The 24,036-nt window shown below is 39.1% G+C and overlaps 1 protein-coding gene across 8 annotated transcripts in view; it reads left to right on the top strand.

Annotated features, from left to right (window-relative positions):
• Positions 1-23,382, top strand: part of FGFR2 (fibroblast growth factor receptor 2) — a 170,126-nt gene extending 146,744 nt beyond the window's left edge. For all 8 annotated transcript variants that reach the window (XM_037903929.2, XM_043551937.1, XM_037903927.2 and 5 more), the window contains 9 exons: positions 6,549-6,700; positions 10,479-10,600; positions 11,272-11,382; positions 12,427-12,617; positions 12,851-12,973; positions 14,552-14,622; positions 16,897-17,034; positions 18,862-18,967; positions 21,603-23,382. In XM_037903929.2, coding sequence (XP_037759857.1) covers positions 6,549-6,700; positions 10,479-10,600; positions 11,272-11,382; positions 12,427-12,617; positions 12,851-12,973; positions 14,552-14,622; positions 16,897-17,034; positions 18,862-18,967; positions 21,603-21,767 — 1,179 coding nt within the window. In that variant the 3' untranslated portion in view covers positions 21,768-23,382. The remainder of the gene's footprint in view (positions 1-6,548; positions 6,701-10,478; positions 10,601-11,271; positions 11,383-12,426; positions 12,618-12,850; positions 12,974-14,551; positions 14,623-16,896; positions 17,035-18,861; positions 18,968-21,602) is intronic.
• Positions 23,383-24,036: the final 654 nt, after the last annotated feature.

Raw genomic sequence — 24,036 nt, forward strand, 5'->3', positions numbered from 1 at the left:
GGTGGCATCCTAATACTGAATTCTTGATATCTTTATGCACAAGAAATGCTACCCAGTTGACATGTTTGTCCTCTCCACTGTAATAGAGTACATGGCCTTCTTCTGTTAGTGCCTCTCCAAAGTTCCCCCATCTGACCTTAGATATTCCTAGGAGGTGCCAGGTATATTGTTCCAGTTCGTACATGAGTTCTTTCAACCTCCCTATTTGTCACAATATCCTTACATTCCGTGTGGCTAAGGTGATGTTATCTCTTCCATGGGTCCTCTTTGTTGGTCATTATTAACCCAGGCTGCGATCAAGCCAGTATGGACATTGTTGACTTGCTCATCATATGGTGTGTCTTGGGCAAATTTCTAACCTGGCGGAGCGCATCCCTCTCCACACAGCCCCCTTTTAGTCGCCTCTTACAACATGCAGGAGGAGCAGTGGGTCTATTCTGGCCCCGGACCCACAGGGTAGTCTTAATATATATTTTTATCTTAAAAGTATGTATTATTTTGGTTTCTTTCTTTTATATCATTAGCTCTCTGCAATTAAAGTTGCCTTGCCTAGTAGTGCTGTTCAGGTTCTTCTTTGTTACTTCATTGAGCAGAAACTCTTTCTGAAAGTTGTATGACCGTTCAGTTTTTGTAAATGGCTTGAATGCTTATAACTATAGTAAGTTAATGAACTTACTCCTCACTTAATGAATTTGCTTTGTATTTTCTTAGGTACAGTCATTCAGATGGGACATGTTATCAGGATTTCTGTCAATAGCTGATTGCATTGCTTACTTACTAACTATGCATGTGACTTCAGATTAGCTTTTAGACTGAAGCCTTCAAAGAGACAGAAAATAGACTTTCACTGCTAAACCCTCACAGTCTGTATTGCAGAACTGACAGATCTAGGCTTTAGATCTGCATAAATCATAAATGCAGGAAAACATGCCTTCATAATCAACTACTCAAAATTACATGCTCTTCCACAGCTAATTTTGTCACATTAAACTTGAATTACCATCCAAGATTTATTTATATTTTGGTACCGCATACAGTATATAAATTATTAATTTTTTTCTGAACTGGTTAAATTCAGTGCATTCAACCCAAGGACAATTACTTCATTATAAAGACTCACTGAGGTAGATGCATAAGGGTAGAGTGAGTGGGAGACTCCTTGCTTCCCATTTTAAGCTTGTTCGGGCAGGCTAGCCACAGAGTCTAGGGAGTTAAGGGACTGTACAAGTTTGGTAGTGAAGTTGGTTCTAGAATGATCCTCCAAAAAGGAGAGATGGAATAAGAGCAGGGTCTATAACTGCAATTCCCTGTGTAGCATTCAGTGAACTTGCTCAAGAAGGAGTGAGGAGAATGTGTACCACACTAGCCCATTTAAAGGCTGGCGCAGAGGATCTGTTGCATCATGCATGCTCCAGAAGGAATTGTGACTGAGTCAGCCAAAATTCTGCCTTGGGTTTTCACTACAGTGCGGTTTCTCTCCATCTCCTTAACACTGGGCTTTGCCTCAAAGGCACAGTCTAGCCTTTAATATTTACACCATAAATCTCTCAGATCATTACACGATTGAAATCAAAACCTGCTGTCCCACACTGCTGAAATGAATTCTCCATTCTGAACTTTGGGGCATATCTTAGCAAAGCAGCAAGCTCTGGGATGAGGTTGCCCATGTCCCCAGAAGCATGGGGCAGCAGTGATCTACTTAAAAAGGGATATATAATATGCAAGAAAATGTGAGTTTCCTACACACGACTCCTTAAAAATATTCAAGTAGGTTAAAACTGCTGTAATATGTCATTGAGCTTCACCTAGGTGGAATGTTCTTCACTGTTATATAGTGTGGTCCGATACTGGATAAACAAAAACGCTTGATGTAGATTTCAAAGGCTTATTTTTGCTATTACAGAAGGGGGAAAAGGCCATTTTTAAATAGTTGTCTAACCTCAGAGGGCCTCCTCTGACCAAGGGCCAACTCAGTCTGCCTTCCTCTTTTCTCAAGCAGGACTTTTATAGCCCTTCAGCTTCCATAACTTCTTGCACTGTTCCAATTAATCAATCAAAATTATATTCCCTGTGAGCATGGTCTATTCCTTTCCTTATTACTAATACTGGGGAATCCTTCTGGATGTCACTCGTCCGTCATACCAGGCTAATGCGCTTTTATTTCATATAGCAGTTAGTCAATTACATAGTTATTGTATGAAGTAAACAGATTCAGTTATATTGAAATGGAAATTGGCAAAAAATTCCAGCTGTTTTTCTGCAACATTTTTGCAATTTTCTGTATTCAAAATACACTTACAGGTTTACAGTTTCTTCCAAGTTTAAATGTAAACATGTTTTTAACCTGTAAAACCGCTGACTACAATCCTCTTTTAAGTTAAGAGCAAGCAAATGATCAAAGATGAAGAGACAGTTATTTGTACTAATGACATCCTTTCTATTGTTAAGTTGCTACTAAATGTGAGTATGATCATCACCTATGAATAATTCTACCTGCCAAGCATCAAGAGAGTCACTCTTGCTGCATTTACCAAAACTTAAATGGTGCCCTAGCAAATTTGGATGGAATATTCCAAATTCCATCTTTGGTTTTAAACTACTTCTCTCAGGAACTGCTTGCCATCATGAGTTCTACCTATTTGTGGTTGTGGAAAATTCCTGGACATGTGTCTGATTTTGTGAAGTATGCTGTTCACTTACATGTCATTTCATTGCTTTGTATCACTTAAGAGCTTCTCAGCTAACACAGAAGGACAGACAGGCATTTGTAAATAATATAGGGTATGGACATAAAGGGTGAAATTCTGACACCATTAAAATCAATGAGAGTTTTGCCATAGACTTCAGTGGGGCAAGGATCTCACCCAAGGCATCTACTCCTTGTTGTGGAAGTATAAAAAAAAAAAATTTATGTTGCACTGATAGAGTGCTAGACTCTTGACAGACAAGTATAAAGACAGAATACCTGCCCCAAAGATCTTTCAGTCTAAAATAAACAACGTATAAACAAAGTAAGGGGAACAAAGAGCAGTGTGACTGCATGATGAAGTGGGACTAGCGTCTTGTGAGTTTCACAATTTCTTTCAATATATGTTTGGTGTTTATCATTAGTTAGTTTGATGACCTGGCATTTTGGTCATAAACGGGGATTGAACTGGAGACTTCTAGAGCTAAAAGTATCAGCCTCTACAACTTGAGCTAAAGGTCTAATTTTCCAATCTGGGAGTTGTATACAGAATTGTATCCTCTGTGAATCAGGCACATTAGCACTTCTGCTGAAAGGACTAGGATTTATAGGCTCTAGGAAGAAGTGTGCTTTAAAGAAGGAAAGGCATAGAGGATGATAGATTGGATCAGGGAGGAATTTTCAGGCATGGAAGGAGGTCTGGAAGCCAGAATGAAGGAAATTAAAGGGCTAGGTGAGGGACGAATGAAAGGAGATGAGCACAGAGAGGCAGGCAGGAGCTAGATTGTGCAGATTATTGAAGGTGAGCACAAGGGGTTTGCATTTGATGTGGAAGACTGTGGGAAGCCTGTAAAAGTGATTTGAAGAGGGACTGGATGTCGTCAGAGTGGCAGGCAAGGTAGATGCCTTGAGAGAGAACATTTTGGGCAGATTGAAGAAGCCTGAGCTGAGAGTATGGAAGGCACAACAGGGAGGAATGAAGTGGAAAATAATAATTGCCTGGGCCAGGGTCTTGGCAGTGGGGATGTAGACACATGGGTGGATTCTGGAGATATATGGAAACACTGACAGAATCTAGTGATAGCATCAGTGTGCGAGAAGAAGGAAAGAGGGGAATTAAGGATAACACTGAAGTTGTGAGCCTGAAGGACATATGGGATAGTGGAGTTGCCATTTTGCTCAGATTGCTCTGTATATTTCTAGTTGTGCTATCAGTTCATTTTATGAAGTATATTTTTTAAAAGGCACTTGTGAAGGGAAATAGATAAGTAAAAGTAGAACTCAAATTCTAATCCTGGGTCTTCTACTGACTTGCTCTGTAGCTCTGGGCAAGTCCTTTAACCTCACTGTGCTTGTTTCTGTCTGCAAAATGGGGATAATTATTCTTAGCTCACTGCAGTGTGTGGAGACTCTTTGGTTAAAGTGCGTTCTCTGCTTAGTATAGCCGTGTAAGCAGTATTAATAATGGCCTATTCATATACCAAGTGGGCAAGGTATTTATTATTCCTTAGTCACAGAGTCCTCTGTGCCATGTATTTATATCTTCTATAAATGGATAGTGACTTACTGATGTTGAGGAATATCCATTTGTATGTAAAAAGAAGACTTTAATTTGAGTTGTCAGAGTCACCTGTACCCATATCCACATACCACAGATGCAGAAGTTGGAGTTGATCCATGGCAACCAGATTTCTTTTGAAGGCAAGTTTGTCAATCAGCTGTAAAATGGAATGGTTTCCTAATATGTTAATTTGTTGAAAGCAAACCACAGCACCTTTCTCCCCATTTCTAGACATAGGCAGTCCCCAGGGAGCTGCACCAAGAGGCCAAATCCACCTGATGTCACATCATAGTCTTGGGGATCTTCCCATGTTGAGAGCATCATTACCTCCACCATATCCTCCACCCACCTTAGAACTCTATTCCTGGGCACTAAGCAATTTAGCGAGCTTTGGCACTGTAACTATACTGGGGTTTAATATAGGTGGGAACCAAAGTGCAGTAGTCTGATGTCACAGAGGCAGCAAGGATGTTATGTGTTTTCCATTGGCATTCGCAGGAGAATGTTTTTCTCTCTCTGGATGAATCAGGATGGTTGGGAGCTGCTTTATTTATGATTATTTTTTCATTTAATTGTGTTTGCTGAATATCTGGAACAAATGTGAAATATGTGGCCTGCTAATACTGTACACCTGCCACATGTCATTCAGCCGCATGTGGGCCACGGGCTAAGGATTGATCTCAAGACTCCTGGTCCCTACTGTGATAAAGATCAGGTGTGTTAGTCATACTGATGTGTTCAATCTCTGGCTTGGGATGGGAGCAAACCATGCCACTCTTCGAGGACCTCCTGCCAGCTGATTGTGAGGATTGGTATTGATGGCAGCATTGAAAGAGAACCTCCATCGAACCCTACCAACAAGATACTGGGTTTCCAGAAAGAACGCCAATACCTGGAGAAAAAAGGTGGATTCAAAACTAAAGACAGAGACAGGGTGGCAACGACACTAGAGATGCCTGAGACGTGAGGAGGTCTGGGGGAGAAAAAACGCTATTTTGTTTTTAAATTATCTTGCAACAATGAGATTGAATAACAGTGGGATGCATGCAAGGGAAACGCCATATGTAAGGTGGCATCTTCTCTTTATTTTGTGCAGAAACTATTTTTATCCCACAAATGTAATCTGTGACATTGCTGGTGCCATTTTTGCTTAGCGGTTAGCACTAAGGGCCTCTAACATTATACTGTGAATTCCCGAATGTCTGTTCTGGGTGTCTGTATGCACAAACTGAGGAGCTGTGAATCTAGCCGTACAGCTGGGGAGAGGGGAGAACTAAAACCTGTTTTCATGGGGGGAAAAAAAATCAAAATGCCAAAGTTCCTTTAATTTTGCAGTGTTTGACATTGAGTCATTTTTCATTCCCCCCCCCCCACAAAATTTTAATGAATTATTTTCAATATTTTTTAATCAAAAATGTTATCAATATGCTTATTGACATTTTTCATTGTCCAAAAACTTGTTTTTAGTAAACCAAAAATGTTGATATCCTTTTTGATATTTTTGATGGTAATTTAGGGAAAAAAAACAAACAAAAAAAAGCCCTAACAATAAAAGACATTACATTTTCCCTTGTCCCCCCAAATGAAACATTTAAACAACGCTGACAAGTTGGTTTTTGTAAAAAGGCCCACTGAAATCAATGGCAGTAATTCCGTTGACTTCAGTGAGGTCAGAAATTCACCCCTCTTTTGGTTTTGTTTGTTTGGAAGGGGATTGGTATTTTTTAACTTCACATTTTTTATTTATTTTTTATGTTGTTGTATGCAGCCCTACGCGATCTTATGTGGGAAGTGTTATAAATATAATTATTACTTTAATCAGTTGGGGTATGGCTCTGAATCTGTCCTCACAATAGGATTTCTCTGTGTACCGTTGAGCTCCCAAACTACACTTGCTTAGTGATCCCAGTTGAGCACAAAGTAAATAGAAATTCTTAGAAAATAAAAATATATTCAGGTGTACATAGGGTAAAAATAATAAAAAGGACAACTAAAATGAATGTCAATGTTTCAATAATTCATCATCTTAGAAATGGAAGAGGAAAAATGATGCCAACTAAATTAATAGTGAATGTGTTTAAACACTTAGCACTGTCCAGTTTTCTGCTTGTACAACTGACTCATTCTTATTGGCAATTGAATTAGAGTCAGTGCTTTATTTAGAAGGGAAGATAAACATGTCCAAATGAAGTGTGTGGTTTCATCCACTCTTCATTTTCTTTGGTTATAATGTATTGCCATTGTCCAATAGTTGGGCCAATATTACATCTCCTCCTTTTGCATCTTGTATTCCAATAACAGGTGTCTGCAGATTCTAGCTCCTCCATGAACTCCAACACACCTCTGGTGAGAATAACCACTCGTCTCTCATCAAATGCTGATGCCCCAATGCTGGCAGGTGTCTCAGAGTATGAACTGCCAGAGGATCCAAAATGGGAGTTCTCCAGAGATAAGTAAGTAGACTATTTCCATTAACACCACTTACAGACATCTGAAAATCACAACATGGTACTTTGAAGAGGTTTTCTTTCCAAATCTCTTCAAGGATTACTTTAGCTGTATATATTTTCCCTAATATGGTTAAATGAAAATCCCAAATATCTGAACCCTTGCTAAATGTCAGATTCACTTCTGTTTTATGAATCCAATATTTATAGTTCTGATTTATTCTGAAGTTTTCAGATGTCCCTCAGAGACATTTAGATAACGGTAGTCCACCCTGTAGAAAACTTTAGCAGATCCATATAACTGACTTGTTAGTAGCAAAGGAGTAAATCTTAATTGTGAGTTAGCAATGAGCCACGAGTTTATACAATCTGGATCAGTAATAGATAATATCTTGTTAGCAGTTGTTAAAGTTAATGGGCAATCAGACCCATGGGATTCCTTTCCATTAAACCATGTCTCTTAATCAATGTGGGTAATTAATAAATAGAAAATGTAGTACAACGCTAATGGAGATGATAACAGTTTTGGCCTATTTGGAACTTTTTCTTTTTTTGAATAAAGCTATTCCGGAAAATCTATTCTTAGCAAAGTAATAAAGCTGAGTATCTGCAAAATGAGCTAGAACATAGTCTTTACCATAAATATCATCCAGGGTTTAATCTGTATGTGTGAGAGCTATGAAATATTAACACAGGTAAAACCAAAAACGTAGAGTAAATTTAGTATTAATTAAAAAAAATCATTAGGTTGGTTTGAGAAAACTTGTTTTTTACCATGAACAGTTTCCTTTGTAAGATCAGACTAATAACTGTTGGCTAGAGGAGTTGTAATCATGTATGTTTTGAGAACAGTTATGGAAATTATTTGAATTATGTAGTCGAAACCTGGTGCAATACACTGTAATTGCCACCTGCAATGTTCTGGTCAACAGTGGGGGTCTGTATGAATAATTTTGTCAGCCCTCACCCTGGGGGGATTCCCTGAATGCGGAACATTTTAGAGTGCTAAACATTTAAAAACCGTTTTCAGCACAAATATAGGTGGAGCTGGTTTGCAATGAAAGGAGGCTATTTAGAGGCATTTTATGAGGTTGTGGGGCAGCAGGCACACAATGGCAGGATTGTTATGCTGGTGCTAGCGGTGCAATAACACATAAATTAACCATTTTCCAATGCAAATGTTTGTTCTCTGCCAAGACCCTCAATTCAATTATAGTTCTGGATAAAACGCAGAATGACCTCAGCATAGCATACCCTGCCCTTCAGTCTTTGTACCTTGTCAAGCTAGTGTGCACACTAAAACAGATCCAAAGCATGTTGATACTTTTTCACTAGTATTACGGTTCAATTAAAGAACAATATTTAAAGAAAGTCCATCAAATTGTCCCAGCTGGAAATATCTTTCTGTTGTTTTCCCTGTTATATCCAAGGAAATAGGTGAGATTTTTAAATCATTTAGCACTGGTCTAATCTATTCCTGTCCACCCCTGTGCTAAAATCTCCTTTTACTTCAGTGGTAACAGATAGAAAGCAATGCTGGGCGTTTTTTTCTGAACATCCCATCCTGTATACCTATTCATATGAAAAAGATGTTACTTCCAAAAGTGGACCCACACAACTTGAATAGCAGTTTTTATAGCCCTGTATGTCGAGGATATTTGGATCAGACATATTTGGATCAGACATGCCAAACCCGTGAGAAAAATGCAGAAATTCGGCTTGTTTTTGGCTTAATTGGCTTGTGAGTTGCTTGTTGGCTAGTTTTTGTCTTGTTGCTTGTTGTAGTTTGTTGCTGCTGCTTCTTTTTTTTTTTTTTGATTGGCTCCCGGCAAGGGGGTGGGGGGGCAAGCAGGGGCAAGGGGGGAAGAGAGTCAGGGGTGCACAGCGGTCCCACCACAGTCCCAGACTGCATGCCGGGGGATCTAGTCACATAGAGTGTTGGAGTTCTTAGGGATCGGTTTGTTTTGGCCTTGTTTTGAAAAGGGATTAGCTTGACTTTTCGCTTATTGTGAAAGTCGGGGTGCTTATTTACCACGTGAAAGTTGGCAGCTGTGATTTGGATCCCATTATTCACACTGAATAGCAGCAGCAAACGCCACAAGTCGTCTCATTGATGCCAGTGGGGCTATTTGTGGAATAAAATACTGCTGCATGTGAGTAAAGAGAGCAGAACGTGGCCCTGAAGCATTGATTTTGTAGTTCTGTAACTTTGGGTAAACACTGATATTGGCACCGAACTCTCTCAAATCTCATAGTTTTGCAATCTTTGTTTTTATCTATCTATCTATTTATTTATTTATTTGTCCCCCCAAATTTGAGAATGAAATTTCTCTGTTACAGTTTAGTGGGTACTGCCTCCCGGGTGTCCTATCCACATTGCATTTTACACATGCTGGTGACCTGGGTACTGAATGTTCTTGTTAAAGTCTTTTATGGTGAAAGTATTATGATCAAACTTTACTTTCCCCAGCCCCTGCCCCAACTCCCTGGCTGGAGACAGGGGTTGGGAGACTCTCTCATATGACATCTGGGGCAGGAGAGAGCATACAGCATGGAAATTGTCCCCACAGAGACCATACTGGGACACAGCCCCTAGTGAGAGGAGCTGAAGGAGTGGGAACAGGCATCCTACTGCTGAGGATGGAGAAGGGGAGCACTTTGGGAAGAGGAGGTGCTGCTCCTGAGAGCACTTACACCAGTAACTGGCCAGCCAAGGACAGAGGCTGCCTCTGTGTAAGTGGTGCCAGTGCTCACAAGGGAAGAGCAGAGCCAGGGAGAGCCATCAGCACTGGCAGCTCCTGGCAGTTGTTCAAGGCTTGGAGGCATTTAGAGAGAAGCTTTCTATATGCTCTCACAGCTGCTTTACAGAAGCAGCTCCTCCCTACCCCCACTCCCTATGGACTAGCTGCTTGGTCGTCACTGGCAGTTTCCCCTTTCCATACCCTCTTGCCTATGTCTTCCTTCCCTTTTCCCATAAGCAGAAAGTTGTCTGGCCACCTCATTGCCCCCAACCTTGGACCCTTTAGTGGGAGAAATGGGGGTTGTGACCCAGTATGCCTGTCTCTGTGCTACCTACTCCGTTCAGCTCAAGATGTCATGAGAGAGAAACTTGCTGCCCCTACCTGGAAACAGGAAATGGAAAGAGAAAACTGATCTAAAATTAAACTGTTTAGAAGTCATTTTAATGTCTCTATTGCCTCCAGACTGTGGGTTTATACCACATGAGCCACTGATATTTAAAAGGTCCCAAAGGTGTTGATACCACCCTTTAACACAAGAATCATTCCAACTCCAAGTTAACAAGTAGAGTTGAAACCAAACACAGAGCCAAACACAAATAAATTCTTTTCTCATCACCCTGCACTCTGGCTGGAAAAGAAGAAAATGACCATATTATAGTGATGTGAAAAGTTCAGCCGCTGTTGGCCAATCTGAAACACTGCATTTTAGTTGAGCAATTTTTAAGGACTACAGCTTGCGAGCCCTGCAAATCTGACCAGCTAGCCATCATATATAGTGTTTGTTATTCTACATAAAGGGAGACTTCAAAAACTGGTTTAGTAACTGTTCTGGCAGTATTGGATGCTCACTGAGGTGTCACTAAAAAAAAGCATGCTACAGTGTGCATGAAACCTGGTATGCACCAGGAGTCTCATTTGTTCTTTATGATAAATGATTCATGCTATAGCAAGTTGTTGCAAGCTTTTTATATCTTGCTCTGGAATTTCACTGGCTATATCCCTTCCCCAGATGCTGTGTGCTAATCCTCTGTTTACACCTCTAGGCTGACACTGGGTAAACCCCTTGGAGAAGGTTGCTTTGGGCAAGTTGTCATGGCAGAAGCAGTGGGAATTGACAAAGACAAACCAAAAGAAGCAGTTACTGTGGCAGTGAAGATGCTGAAAGGTAAAGGGGTGTGTGTGTGGGGAGGGAGACGAGGTGGTAATTTTTATCAAGAAAGTTCTTTTGTGGCATCTGAACTCTATCATTATATGGGATCAGAGTTCACATAGTTGACCTCAGCCTTCAGCAGTTTTCAGTATAAATCAGTGCCTTTGACAGCCTATTTATCTTCAGCAATGTGTATTTACAAGCAAATTGAAGTCTTGTTCGAACTGTTCAGTTTTCTTGTCTGTTGGTTTCATTCACAGGAGAGACGATATATATTTAGATATACCCATGATTTTCCATTTCCAGGTAGACAGGTACATGTTTGTTATAAACTTAGCTATAAGATTAGCTCTCAGAAAAGATGCAACAATTAATTGCTTGAGAGTCCAGTGCAGGTTTTGCAGCGTCTTGGCAATCTCCCCGTATTTTTTGCTTTTTCCTCTAAACAGAATGTTATTGAAGGGGACGGGGAAGGGGGCAGCTGTCCAGCCTGTTTCAAGAGACTGAGACCACGGCTTATCAGGTCACATGACTAGGTCACATGACATGACTTTGTCCTAGAAGCTCACATTTATTCCTAAAGCAGTGTCCTTTAGATGATGTCACGTGATCTGACAAATGGCTAACAACCCAAGTTAAGCTGGCATGCCAGAAAACGTTAGATGAACTTGTTTTCTCTTGTGCAGATGATGCTACGGAAAAAGACTTATCTGACCTGGTGTCAGAGATGGAGATGATGAAAATGATTGGGAAGCACAAAAATATCATCAATCTTCTTGGAGCCTGTACACAGGATGGTGAGTACAAAGCAGAAAGCTAGCCAGTGCTTTCATTCAAACAGGTCTTGAAGTGTCTCATTTATCATAATTTTTCAATAGTTTTAAAGGAAACAGTCGTACTGTGATGGGATTTGCAGATATTTCTTTAGCTTAGCAGCAATATTTTAACTTCCATATCTGATTATAAACAGGCTTTGCAGCTGTAATGTTAAGAGGGGATACCGTATAGTGTGAAACCTCTGTAACTTAGCTCTGCTATAGGGAAAAGTGTTTTGTTTTTTTTTTTTTACAGCAGTTTTACACACTTTATTCTAGGTTTCAGAGTAGCAGCCATGTTAGTCTGTATCTGCAAAAAGAAAAGGAGGACTTGTGGCACCTTAGAGACTAACAAATGTATTTGAGCATTAAGCTTTCGTGAGCTACAGCTCACTTCATCGGATGCATTCTGATATAGCTGTAGCTCATGAAAGCTTCTGCTCAAATAAATTTGTTAGTCTCTAAGGTGCCACAAGTCCTCCTTTTCTTTTTACACTTTATTCTGACACTCTCAATCCTGTTTTAGTGAAACTTTTAGTGTGTTATTTGGAAGGGATCACTTTACTCTGTAAATGTTTTACCACTTTGTTATTACAAGCTAATTAAGAGGAATAAGGAGTCCAGAACTGTGTAAAGGTGACAGGAAAACTAACTTTTTTTTTTTTTTTAAAGCGGTGTAATCTTTTGGGGGTTTCATGCAATGTTTGTTCTGCAAATGTATAAAGTGCAGGAGAGAGCATGGTCTGAAAGGAATAAACTCAAGGTTGGGATTTAGGAACTCTGGAGGGCTAATGCTGGCTCTGCCACTGACTTGTGGTGTGGCCGTGGGCAAATCACCTCACAATGTTTCTGCCTCTTTTTCCCTATCTTTAAAATGGTACTTGCCAATTTCGTGAAGCTTAGTTAGTGAATGTATGTGTGTACAGTGCTTTGAAGATGGAAAGCACTATATAAGTTTCTGTTAAAAATCATTTTACCCTTTGTCCCTGTTTCAACTCTCATGCTGTCTATTCTGTTTATCTAAAGGTCCGTTGTATGTGATAGTTGAATATGCTTCTAAAGGGAATCTGCGGGAGTATCTGCGAGCACGGCGACCCCCTGGAATGGAATATTCATTTGATATCAACAGGGTACCAGAAGAGCAGATGACATTCAAAGACTTAGTATCATGCACATACCAACTGGCAAGGGGCATGGAGTACTTGGCTTCACAGAAAGTAGGTAGAGATTGGCAAATGCTGCACAAATCTTTCTGGGAATATTTGTCTGATGCTTTAAACTAATTCGCTTCAGTTTTAGTCTGACCCCTTTTGTGTTAACTAGAGAATGTATTTAGCAGCAGAAATGTTAATGGAGGCCTTGTTCCAGCAGGTTCATGACTCTGTGCACATGATTTCATTTTAATATGTCTCACACATTCAGCAATTATTTTTCTTTTTTTCTTTTTCAGTGCATTCATCGAGATTTAGCAGCAAGAAATGTTTTGGTAACTGAAAATAATGTGATGAAAATAGCAGACTTTGGTTTGGCCAGAGACATCAATAATATAGATTATTATAAAAAGACTACTAATGTAAGTGGATTGCAGTCTTATCTCTGGAACCAGTATTTCTTTCAGTGGGTCATTTAAAGTAGTGTGATTATAATACTAATGGACTTCTTGTACACCAGCCTAACTTTTAATCACTGAAAATAAAATAGTAATCAAAGGCATAAGCATCTCTAATCACTTTTACTAAGCGATGAATGTTATCTGTTTACACAACCTGAGAGAATATATATTACATGATTAATTATGAATGATAACATTCAGTATTGCTTTTCATAGGGCCTGATCCAAAGTCCACGGAATCAATGGAAAGATTCCCATTGTCCTCAATGGGCTTTAGATCAGATCCCAGGGTCTCTGAAAACATTTAGTAAACAGTAAAATGTTTCCTTTTATGGTACCCAAATAATGTACATTATTGTAGATATTTCTGGTTATACTTGCATTGTATTCAGGTTTGTAAACACTTTACTGTGGTGGTAAGTGGGATTGGAGTCAGGAGAATGGGTTTCATTGACCACTCTACTACAGATCTGCGATATGATCTTGAGCAAGGCAGTTAGGTCAAAAAAGTGGTCACTGATTTGGGATACCTAATTTGAGATACCTTTCGCCTAGTTTTCAGAGGCCCTGAGCAACCCCAATTCCATTTGAAGTCAATGGAAGCTATGCAAAGTGCTTTGAGATCCACTGATTCAAGTTGCTATATTAGTTCAAAATATTAATATAATATATTACATTAAATGGTTAATTCATAAAAATAAGTTTCTAAGCTACCATCCATTGCACTTTTAAGGGTGAAACTGGGCTTTGTGTGGGCAACTCCATGGTCTTTGTCATGGAGGGAATAGAATCCACCGTCAATCTTGGGGCAAGACATAGCCCCTCTGCAGACTCGTCATTGGAAATGTCATAGAGTCATAGAATATCAGGGTTGGAAGGGACCTCACGAGGTCATCTAGTCCAACCCCCTATTCAAAGCAGGACCAATCCCCAATTTTTGCCCCGATCCGTAAATGGCCCCCTCAAGGATTGAACTCACAAGCCTGGGTTTAGCAGGCCAATGCTCAAACCACTGAGCTATCCCTCCAGTCTCTAGTCCTCTGCAGCTCTCCTGTGCCCACCATGCTTGGGTTTGGGCCACTGGAGCAGGATAAATGTGAATCCAGTAGCCCTAACCTCACCTGCCAACTAGTCCCTCTGTGCTGGTCTACTGGTTAAAGAGTTGCTGAAATTCATCTGTTTGCAGAGTGTCCGAGGCGTCAGGCCCTCCCATATGAGGCTACTGACTCTCTCCATCTCTTCCTCCCACTGATAGGCAATGTGGGGGATACGTGGCATGCAAGGGTTCTTTCTGTGGATCCTTAGATCATTTTGTCTTAGCTAATTTTGTCTGAAAAGTTTACATCTATTTATTTGAGCCCGGGGTCTGGAGAATATCAGTCTTTGTTATCTCTGAGAACACCATGTCATTAATCCTTGCTTTTTTATATTACAGTATCGAATATTTTAGAAATCCTATTGCTGAATTTGCCTTGTGAATAACTACAATTTTAATTCAGTGTTACTTATTTCTCACCCACCTCCCCCTCATGTTTCCAGGGCCGGCTGCCGGTAAAGTGGATGGCTCCAGAAGCCCTGTTTGACAGAGTGTACACACATCAAAGTGATGTGTAAGTAACTTTATTTTCTTTAGCCTTTTATTTTATTTTATTGTATTTTATTTTAGTTACAGTTTTGGGAATCTTTATATCTTTTTCTGTTTTCCTTAAATCTTAACTGCATGCTTTCTCTGCTTCACACATTAATAGAAGGAGCAGGCATCTCCCTTAGAAAGTGAGGATTTTATGGTAGACTGCTAACCAATGCTCTGTTACTAATCTGCCTGGCTTCAAAGCACATGAAAGGTGGAGAATGCTAACCTCCTTCTGTCAGTGCGGAAGTTTTCCCCCCTTGAACTTATTTACGGATGTGCAGCTACAAAGCATGTATCTAATTTGCTTGGCTTTGGGAATATTCTGAACTTCCTTCTATTTTTTTTTTTAAAAGGAAATAATCCTGAAATTTTCACTTGTTGAAATTTGTGCTAAAAATGGTTTTGATTTAGGTAAAACATACAGTGGGCTTACTTGAAAAGTTCATTCTGCTTTTAGAGTTATTACTGCTTCCAGAAGCATTCCCTATTTTAAGTAGGGGGAATAATTGTAATCAATAATACCTCTAAAACTGGAACAAACTTTTTAAGTTTCCCCACTGTATCTAGCTGACATAACCTTATGGGGTTTGCTCTACTTTCTAGGAAAGTTTTCTAGGATAATCTTAGCACTCCTAATAATTCTGGGATTACAATTTGAAACAAAATAAACTCTTTTATGGTGTAAATATTTACTGTTTTCCAGTGTCTTTGTTTCCTATACTTTGGTTTGATTTAAGCAGAAGAACTCTCTTTTTCTCTCACTTTGGGTCTCAGAATCACAGCGCTAATTGACACTACTCATAACAATTTAAACATTGCTTTTGTTGCATAGTCTTTATACAGTGCTGATGGAAATTGCACATTTCTTTATTTTTATATGAAGAGCTATTAACCCCAAAGGGCTTGATGCTGCACAGCACAGACATGAGAAATTGAACGTATAAACACAAAGTTTAAAAAAAAAAAAAAAGAAAAAGACAGGACGGGAGGAGTTTGATCCTGCACTAATCAGAGCACTTGCATCTGTGTATAACCTCTACTTACATTTACACAGAAGTGTAACAACCGTATGCACCATATGAGGAACTGAAGGATTAAGACCAAGATTTGCAAACATAGCTGGTGATTTTTGGGTGCTTTAACTTTTGCGGCATCTGATCCGCAGAAAGTGCTGAGCACCCACCCTGTGAAAATCGGGCCACCTTTAAGGGGTGTCAGGCTGGGCTCCCAAAATCACTAGTCAATTTTGAATATCCTAGTCAATGTGTAGTCTTTTAAAAAATGTTAATAATGTATGATGTACATTTGGTTTTCATGCAGTGTTTTCATTATTTGTAGACAACGCCGTTAACACAAGTTAGTGGTAGCTGATTTAATTTGTTTGAGAGAGAGTTTATATTTAAAATAGAATTAAATTTTAGCACCTTTTTTGAGCAAACTTGCAATAAAAGTTGCCATATGTCTACATATAGTCCTTGCCTTGACAAATATATTTATCTGTCTATATTTTTAGTAGTCTTCAAGTTTGCCAAGGTTCTGGGACCCTAAAAGCCCAGCTCCATAGCTCCTCGGGGTTTCCTGCCTGGTTTCCTACAAAGATTGGCCAAAAGTGACACATTCCTGTGGAACATTTTGTTTTTAATGAATTGGCATTTTCTGAAAGAGAAATGTTCTATCATAACATTTCCAGCCCGCTCTACCATATATGTATTCTATAAATAATTATACTGTTAATTACAATTTCAGTTTTATTTACAATAGCCCTGGAAACTGACAACTTGGGAGTTTGGAGAACATCGAACGGAGGCCTCAATTCAGGGAAACATTTAAGAATGTGCTTAAGACAATCCTTATTCAGCAAAGTCCTTATGCACACGATTAACTCTAAACATGTGCTTACGTCCCACTGAAATCAGCAGATGCATAAAGTGGCAAATGCATAAAGTTAATTTCATGCTTAGCTATTTTTCTGAATAAGGATGGACTGCTGAATTGTGGCCAAATTTAGGACCAGATTCTGCCATTGTTTCTCAAACTGAGTAGTTCCTTATTTGATTAATCATCTCAGTGAAATGGGAAGTATTCAAGGAGTCAGATTCTACGTAATAAGGCTGGTAGAATCTGACCCTTAAACACAGAACTGCTGCAGAAAATAACAAGGAATCACTGTTCTCTGTCTCTTTCAGGGATATGCCTTTGCTTTTATAGGTAAGATTAATTTAATTATGCACTGTTCCCTTTTATTCTGTAGTTGGTCATTTGGTGTGTTGATGTGGGAGATCTTCACTTTGGGAGGATCACCCTATCCAGGAATTCCAGTGGAGGAACTTTTTAAGCTGCTTAAAGAAGGGCACAGAATGGATAAGCCTGCCAACTGCACCAATGAACTGTAAGGACCATTATTTACTGAAGTAATACAACACTAGCATGGTCACACAGCTAATACTGATTTGAATCCCATGCAGAATCCAACATTTTCTAAGCTGCTTGACTCTATAAACGGGAGCATTGCGTATAAAAAAGAAATGGTTGAAACATGTTTCCAGGAAATGTGTGATACAGGATAGACATTTACTCACTTAACTTTGGTACTGTTGAAAAACAATTAAAAAAAAGATCTCAACAAGTCAATCTTTGGTGTATTTGTTATTACACTCAGTCCTAGCGTATTAAAATCTATTGGCAAACCATTATCTGCATTTGGTAACAGGTATGAATATGACCCCTGACTGTCTTTGCTACACATTTCCCCCTGTTTTGTTCTCTCCACCCTCAAGGTCCTTTATAGTATCCATCATTCCTCCCGCCAAAGAGGAGGAGGTGCAAGAGTCTGTTTGTACCACTTATTAATCACCCAGCAGGATAGAACGCTACAAGCCACTTTTCCTGTTGTCAAGAGCTCAGTGGGCCACTAGGAGGTACACCTACCCTTTGGCCTCCTAGGAAGCCAGAGGCTTGTGGGAGTGCACAGCACAGACCCAAGGTCACCCCGTGGCCCCTCAAAATATTCTGAAATTCTGAAGGATATCAGAATGCAAGTTAATGGTACATCCCTGCACATAGCACTTTAGCTCCTGAGTCATAGGCAAAGCCAAGCATAAAATTAACTAGTTCTGGTTGTGTTTTTGAGTATCTGCAGAATGCTGTACAAATGTCCTATATCTGTTAGGGTGCAGTACAAAGTGCAGAGCCGTTTGTAAAGTATAAAGTTCTATAATAATTTAACATGATTGGTCCAGTCTGGATATGAAATAGACCAGATTTTCAGAAGGGCTGAGCACCTGCAATTTCATTGGCTTCAACTGGCGATGTGGGTGCTCCTCACCTGTGAAAGTGGGGCCGTATATGTCAAATGAATTGTCATGCTTATAGCCAAAATCCATACTTGTCATGGCAAATGTCATGCTCTGCTTGCATGCCGTTTTGTTGAAACCAGTTGATTTGACCTCCAAGCTATACCCCGGGTAATGCCCAAAGTTAGGACATAAAAGGCATTAAATCAGAGGTCCTCAAACTGTGGGGCGTCCCCCCAGGGGGACATGGAGGAACATGCGGGGGGAGTGGCTGGGGACCAGGCCAACCCCCACAGGAGGGGAAGCACCACCTGGCTCCGCTCCTGGCACTGGCTGCTGGCCCAGGGCCCCGCCTGCTGGCCCCAGCTGCTGACCCTGTGCCTGGAACTCCGCTCCTAGCCCCCTTACCGTGTCCGAGTCTCCCCCACCCCCAGAACCATGGCCCCACTCCTGGCCCCAGCTCGGGAGGGGGGGCATGGATGGGGTAAGTGGGGGGGGGTGCAAGGTAAAAAGTTGGGGGACCACTGCATTAAATTATACTTCTAGTAGAGGAGAGCAATAATTACAATTCACAGAGGCTAAATTCCCTAATTCAGCATAGTATTTAACCATGCGCTCAACTTTAAGCATGTGATTTAGTTCCATTGAAACTGATGGAACTTAAGTGCTTCCCTGAATCTGGGCCTAAATGCTGTGATCTAGATGCTGGGTTTTCACAGTTATTTGCAGTGGTATAAAACTAGAAATGCAAGCTCATTGCTAAGCCCTAATTTAACAGAAGTGAAGTATTGTACAGTGACCACATTAGGGTCCATGGGCTCCTAGGCGCCGCAGTAATACAAATAATAATAATTGTGAATTAAATGGACAGGCAACAAGGATAAATATGGTTTATTAACCCAATGAAATGCATATTTATACAGCTATATGATGATGAGAGATTGCTGGCATGCAGTGCCTTCGCAGAGACCAACTTTTAAGCAGTTGGTAGAAGACTTGGATCGAATTCTCACTCTCACAACTAATGAGGTAAGTAAAGTATATTCACTTCTTAACCAGCAGATCAGAACATAAAGTTTACAAGATAAATGTAATTTATTAAAATATGAAACTGCTCTATTTCTATTATAATTCTATTTATCAGTTTTCCACTGGGATCTCACATAGATAAACTATATGGCTTAATGTTTTTTCTTCTAGAGGTTTTGATTTATGTAACAAAACAAACACACGCATGCGCGCACACACGCGCACACACACAATAAAGCGTTTTCCCTTGTCCCTCTGCATATCTCATAATAGTTTCAGCATATCATCCAGGAAAAATGTGTGTATGTGGGGGGGAGGGGGAGGATTTATATTTCAACACTACAGTTTGGTGTGAGGGACAGACCTAGAGTTTTATATTCTGAATTTGTCAACTTAGTTTGATTCTCACTTACAGTAATTAAGTCAGAATAAGCAGCCAAAGTAAATGGCAGATTTCAGTTGATCTGTCTAGGCGTTAATTTGCTTCATTGAAATAGCTCTGCTGGGGGTACAAGAACCCAGAGGGGAATATGGAGAAACCATGCAATTCTACAAGGGCAACATCTAGTACCATTCCAGTTGGAAATATACATGATGCTATTTTATTCTTAAAACCTTATTTTCAGAGGTCTGAAAATCTATTAGTTGTAGCAAGCAATGCATTAAGATATATAGATAGGGATCATTTCAGTTCTCTTACCACTAACTCACAGCTACCAAAAGTTTGGTGCTTTGGTTTGGATAAATGCTGCATCCCTAAGAGGAAGAGAGAGGGCTTAAAACCGTCTTTGCACACTCCTGATTCTATGCTGCTCTAGGGGCCCGGAGCTTACAGCGGCCTATTTGTTACTGCAAACTGCCTAGCTAACCTATGGGCAGCCGTGTTGCCCATAATCTCCACAATGCTGTGGCCATGTCCCTCTTCCCTCCCTCCCCCGCACACCACCTGCACTGGGGCTTGCCAAGGGGTCTTTGGGAGCAATCTTATCACGGTATTCCAAAAGGCCAGCTCCAGTAATCTGCCTCAAGCTTGATATGAGGCTTTTAGGCCCCATTACATCACTTTGGCTCTTCTATGTGATATAAAGGGGCTGGAGTGGGGGTGAAGATCTCAGCCCAGATGATTAACTGAATTATGTGAAACTCTTGGATCTACGAAACTGGGTTAGAAATCTCATGAGAATGCTCTCTCTCCCTCTCTCATATTCTGGTACTTCCTGCTTCCATTTGTGTCAGAAATTTCCAGACCATTCTGGTGCCCTGGAGCTGTTTCCCTAACCTACATGTGTATCCTGTCTTCAAACAGTTACAAAGGCCAGCTTTAAAAAAATTGCTTGTGAAATATGAAGTTATGTTAGATCAAAACTGCAGTCTAGGAACCATTTTGTTGCCTGCTATGTGGGTGTTTGTTTTAAAACCTCCGTTATTGCCCTCATTTTAAAGCTATGACCATAAAGTCCTGACACTTTAAGATATGATTTTGAAGAATCATTTAACTCAAATAATTAAATGAAATATAAAATACTGACTGATAAGATTTGTCTCGTCAGCATGATCATAACTTGTGGTTTAGCAAATGAGGAGATAGCATTAAATGAATACAGCTGCCCTTCAGAAGTTGAAAGAGAAGGAACATTTCAAGGGAAAAAATAACTTTATTCTCCTGCCAAAATTGCCGTTTCTAGCAAAAGTTGCTTAACTCGAACCTTGGATTAAACTGAAATTATTTCCTTTTTGTTATACTGTTCTGGTCATGGCTACTCTAGGACAGTAGTTGTGAATCTTTCCAGACTACTGTACCCCTTTCAGGAGTCTGATTTGTCTTGCGTACCCCCAAGTTTCACCTCACTTAAAAACTACTTGCTTACAAAATCAGACATAAAAATACAAAAATGTCACAGCACACTGTTACTGAAAAATTGCTGGCTTTCTTGTTTTTTCCGTATGAAATTTTAGTTTGTACTGACTTCACTCGTGCTTTTTATGTAGCCTGTTGTAAAACTAGGCAAATATCTAGATGAGTTGATGTACCCCTGGAAGACCTCTGCATACCCCCAACGGTACACAGAACCACGGCTCTAGGGGGCAACAACAAAGAAAGAAAGTCGCAGAATATTTAGCGTAGAGAACCCAAATCCAATGAATATGGTTTTGTTATTTTTCATTTCAGTTCTCATAAGCATGCAAGTGTAGTACATGTCTAAATCTAAATTTAAAACCAGATAGTCAAACTGACCAAAGGAATATAAAAATGGAAGTATCTTTTTCTCCAAATCATTACCATATGCTAGAGAAAAATGGTTCTATTTAGGATGAAAATTTCATTTTTATCATTATAAGCAAAAAGTCCTCTTTTGATGTGGTGAGTGTGTTTATTTCCACTGATGCGGTTAATGCTCATGTTGTTGGAAATGACACGTCTGCCTTAGACTGACTCTTTCTTTCTTTCTCTCTCACTTTCTCTCTCTGATATATAGGCGACAGTCCATTTTGAATGTAGCTGATCTTTCTTAGTATAGAATTGCCTGAACATTTTTTGTCTGTGAAATATACATACTGCATGACAAAGCCAAATCATGTGGCAATGTGCTTTTGTCATTTATATAAATAAAATTATTTCTCTCTTCCATTACAGGAATATCTGGACCTCAGTGGACCTCTTGAACAGTATTCACCCAGTTATCCCGACACTAGGAGTTCGTGTTCTTCAGGTGATGACTCTGTTTTTTCTCCTGATCCAATGCCTTATGAACCCTGTCTTCCCAAGTACCAGCACATAAATGGTAGTGTTAAAACATGAAAGGAAAGCATTCTTATTCCTCAGAGGAATAAAGAAACAAGAATGCCAACCTACCTACCACAAGTAAAGAGCTCTTTTCTCCAGGACCCTAATGTTTCTGTTTGTACATATGAAATATAAGAAGAAGAAAAAATATCTTGGAGGAAGATGGTCAGAACATGTGTAAAGAATTATATAGTTTGGAACTCTTAAGCAATTCCAAAAGAAGGAGAATGTTTATGGGCCATGTATGGATGTACCTCACCATGTCAATTTTCTGGCTCACTGCAAGCTGCAATGGACTTTGTTTGTACCATGGACCAGTTGGACTTAAGGCAAACTCTGGGTCTGCCTTTTTTGTTTATTTTGTAATATTTGGAGAAAATATATGTTGGCACACACTTACAGAGCACAAATGCAGTATATAGGTGCTGGATGTATGTAAATATATTCAAAATATGTATAAATATATATTATATATTTACAATGAATTATTTTTTGTATTGATTTAAAAATGGATGTTCCAATCCACCTAGCAAATTAGTTCTTTTTTTTAACAGCTATTTGCTAAATGCTGTTCTTACACAGAATTTCTTAATTTTCACCATTCAAAGGTGGAAAATACTTTGCTTTCAGGGAAAATGGTATATCATTAATTTATTAACTAATTGGTAATGTACAAAACAATTAATCGTTTATAGGGTTGTTTTTTGTAATTTAAATGGCATTTCTAAGCAGGCAGCCCAGAGATCTAGTAGATATATTGCTCAGACTTTCGTAGTTGTCAGATCTTTAAAAAAAGAAATATTTACAGTATATAACTAATTTGGGGAGAATTATGCTTTTGATTTATTTGTGTTTTAAACTTCAGTGCCAGATGATTGTTCTTATCAATATCAAAATTCCCATATTTTAAAAAAATCCTTTAATAAGAAGGTATTCTGTTTTCTATGTGTCTGGTTTTGTAACTATCACTAAAGCATATGTGACACTTGAACAATATTTTCTAAGGCCCAAATAACACAATCATTCTATGGAGGGGAAAAAAAGGAGAGTCTTTAATGGGTTCCTAAAGTAAGGAAAGATATTAACTTCTCTATAACCATAGCAGAATGTACTGCTCTAAAAAGAGCTGAGCTTCCACTCTGCTTTGCTCATGCATCAAATTAACTAGTATTGTCTTCGTTGACTTGATAATGGGTTCCAGATCTTCTGGCCCGATAGTAGCCTTTCAGCTGTTCCTATATTGTAACATAAGTTAAAAAGAGAGAAACAATTTATCATGACAATTTGCCATAGGAATACTACCATCTTTTTAAGGGATTAGTTCATACTGGCTCCAGTGTATTTTTCCAAACTATTCCTTGATATCAGGCATAGTTCGCTGGGGTCAGACAAAATATTACTGCATTTCTTTCATTTGTATTTTTTTTTTTAAATATTGTGTTTTTACTTTCAAAACACCCATTCACTCTGATATAGCCATGCAATACAAATGCGAATTACACTGATTTACTTATTAAAAATTTGGGAAAAAAGTATTAACATCTGTTAACTTTTGTACTGACAATAAAATGTTTCTACAGATACTAATGTTAACATTACAAAATAAATGTCATGCAGCTTATTTTTTTAATCCTGTGTGTCTTACAAAATGGTTTCCTGTACTTAAAATGATGGGGCTTATCAAGTAATTCTTCTTATTGGCTTTACATTAGATCACATACTTGCAAAACATTCTTTTAGTACAGGGGTTTGTACACCATCTTTCACACATGTAAGCATGAGTCACTTTACTCACCTGAGTAAAATATATATAAGTTTTGGTGTTTGCAGAATATTAGTTTGAGCTGAAAATGTTTTGTGTGATTTGCCCAGATAACAAATTGATGCCAAGAAAAATTTTGGTTTCTCAAAATATCTTTCTCTGTTTGCTCCAGCCAGTTTGTATCCATTGCTAGTAGGCATTTATATTAATATTTGAATGGTACTATCCTTTGTGTCAAAGGTTGTTGCAAAAGGAAAGAAATTGCCATAAATCTTTCATTTTTGCCCTACATTTCTGCTTTGATATCTTATGCAAAATTTTAGGAATAATCAGAGCTTCTTTCTAACAAATGTAGCATATGGAAAGAAGGTCTGTCTAAATTAGAATTTTGAATTATTTCCATGGCAAATGATTCCCCCCCCCCTTTATTAGTTAGACTTTTAAATGTTACCTATCAACCCTAGATTCATATACAAAGCATAAGAGCTAAACCAGTTCTGATGCTTCAATTTAATAAGAAAG

The sequence above is a fragment of the Chelonia mydas genome, chromosome 7, assembly GCF_015237465.2.
Source record: "Chelonia mydas isolate rCheMyd1 chromosome 7, rCheMyd1.pri.v2, whole genome shotgun sequence".
NCBI classification, from domain to species: Eukaryota; Metazoa; Chordata; order Testudines; family Cheloniidae; genus Chelonia; species Chelonia mydas.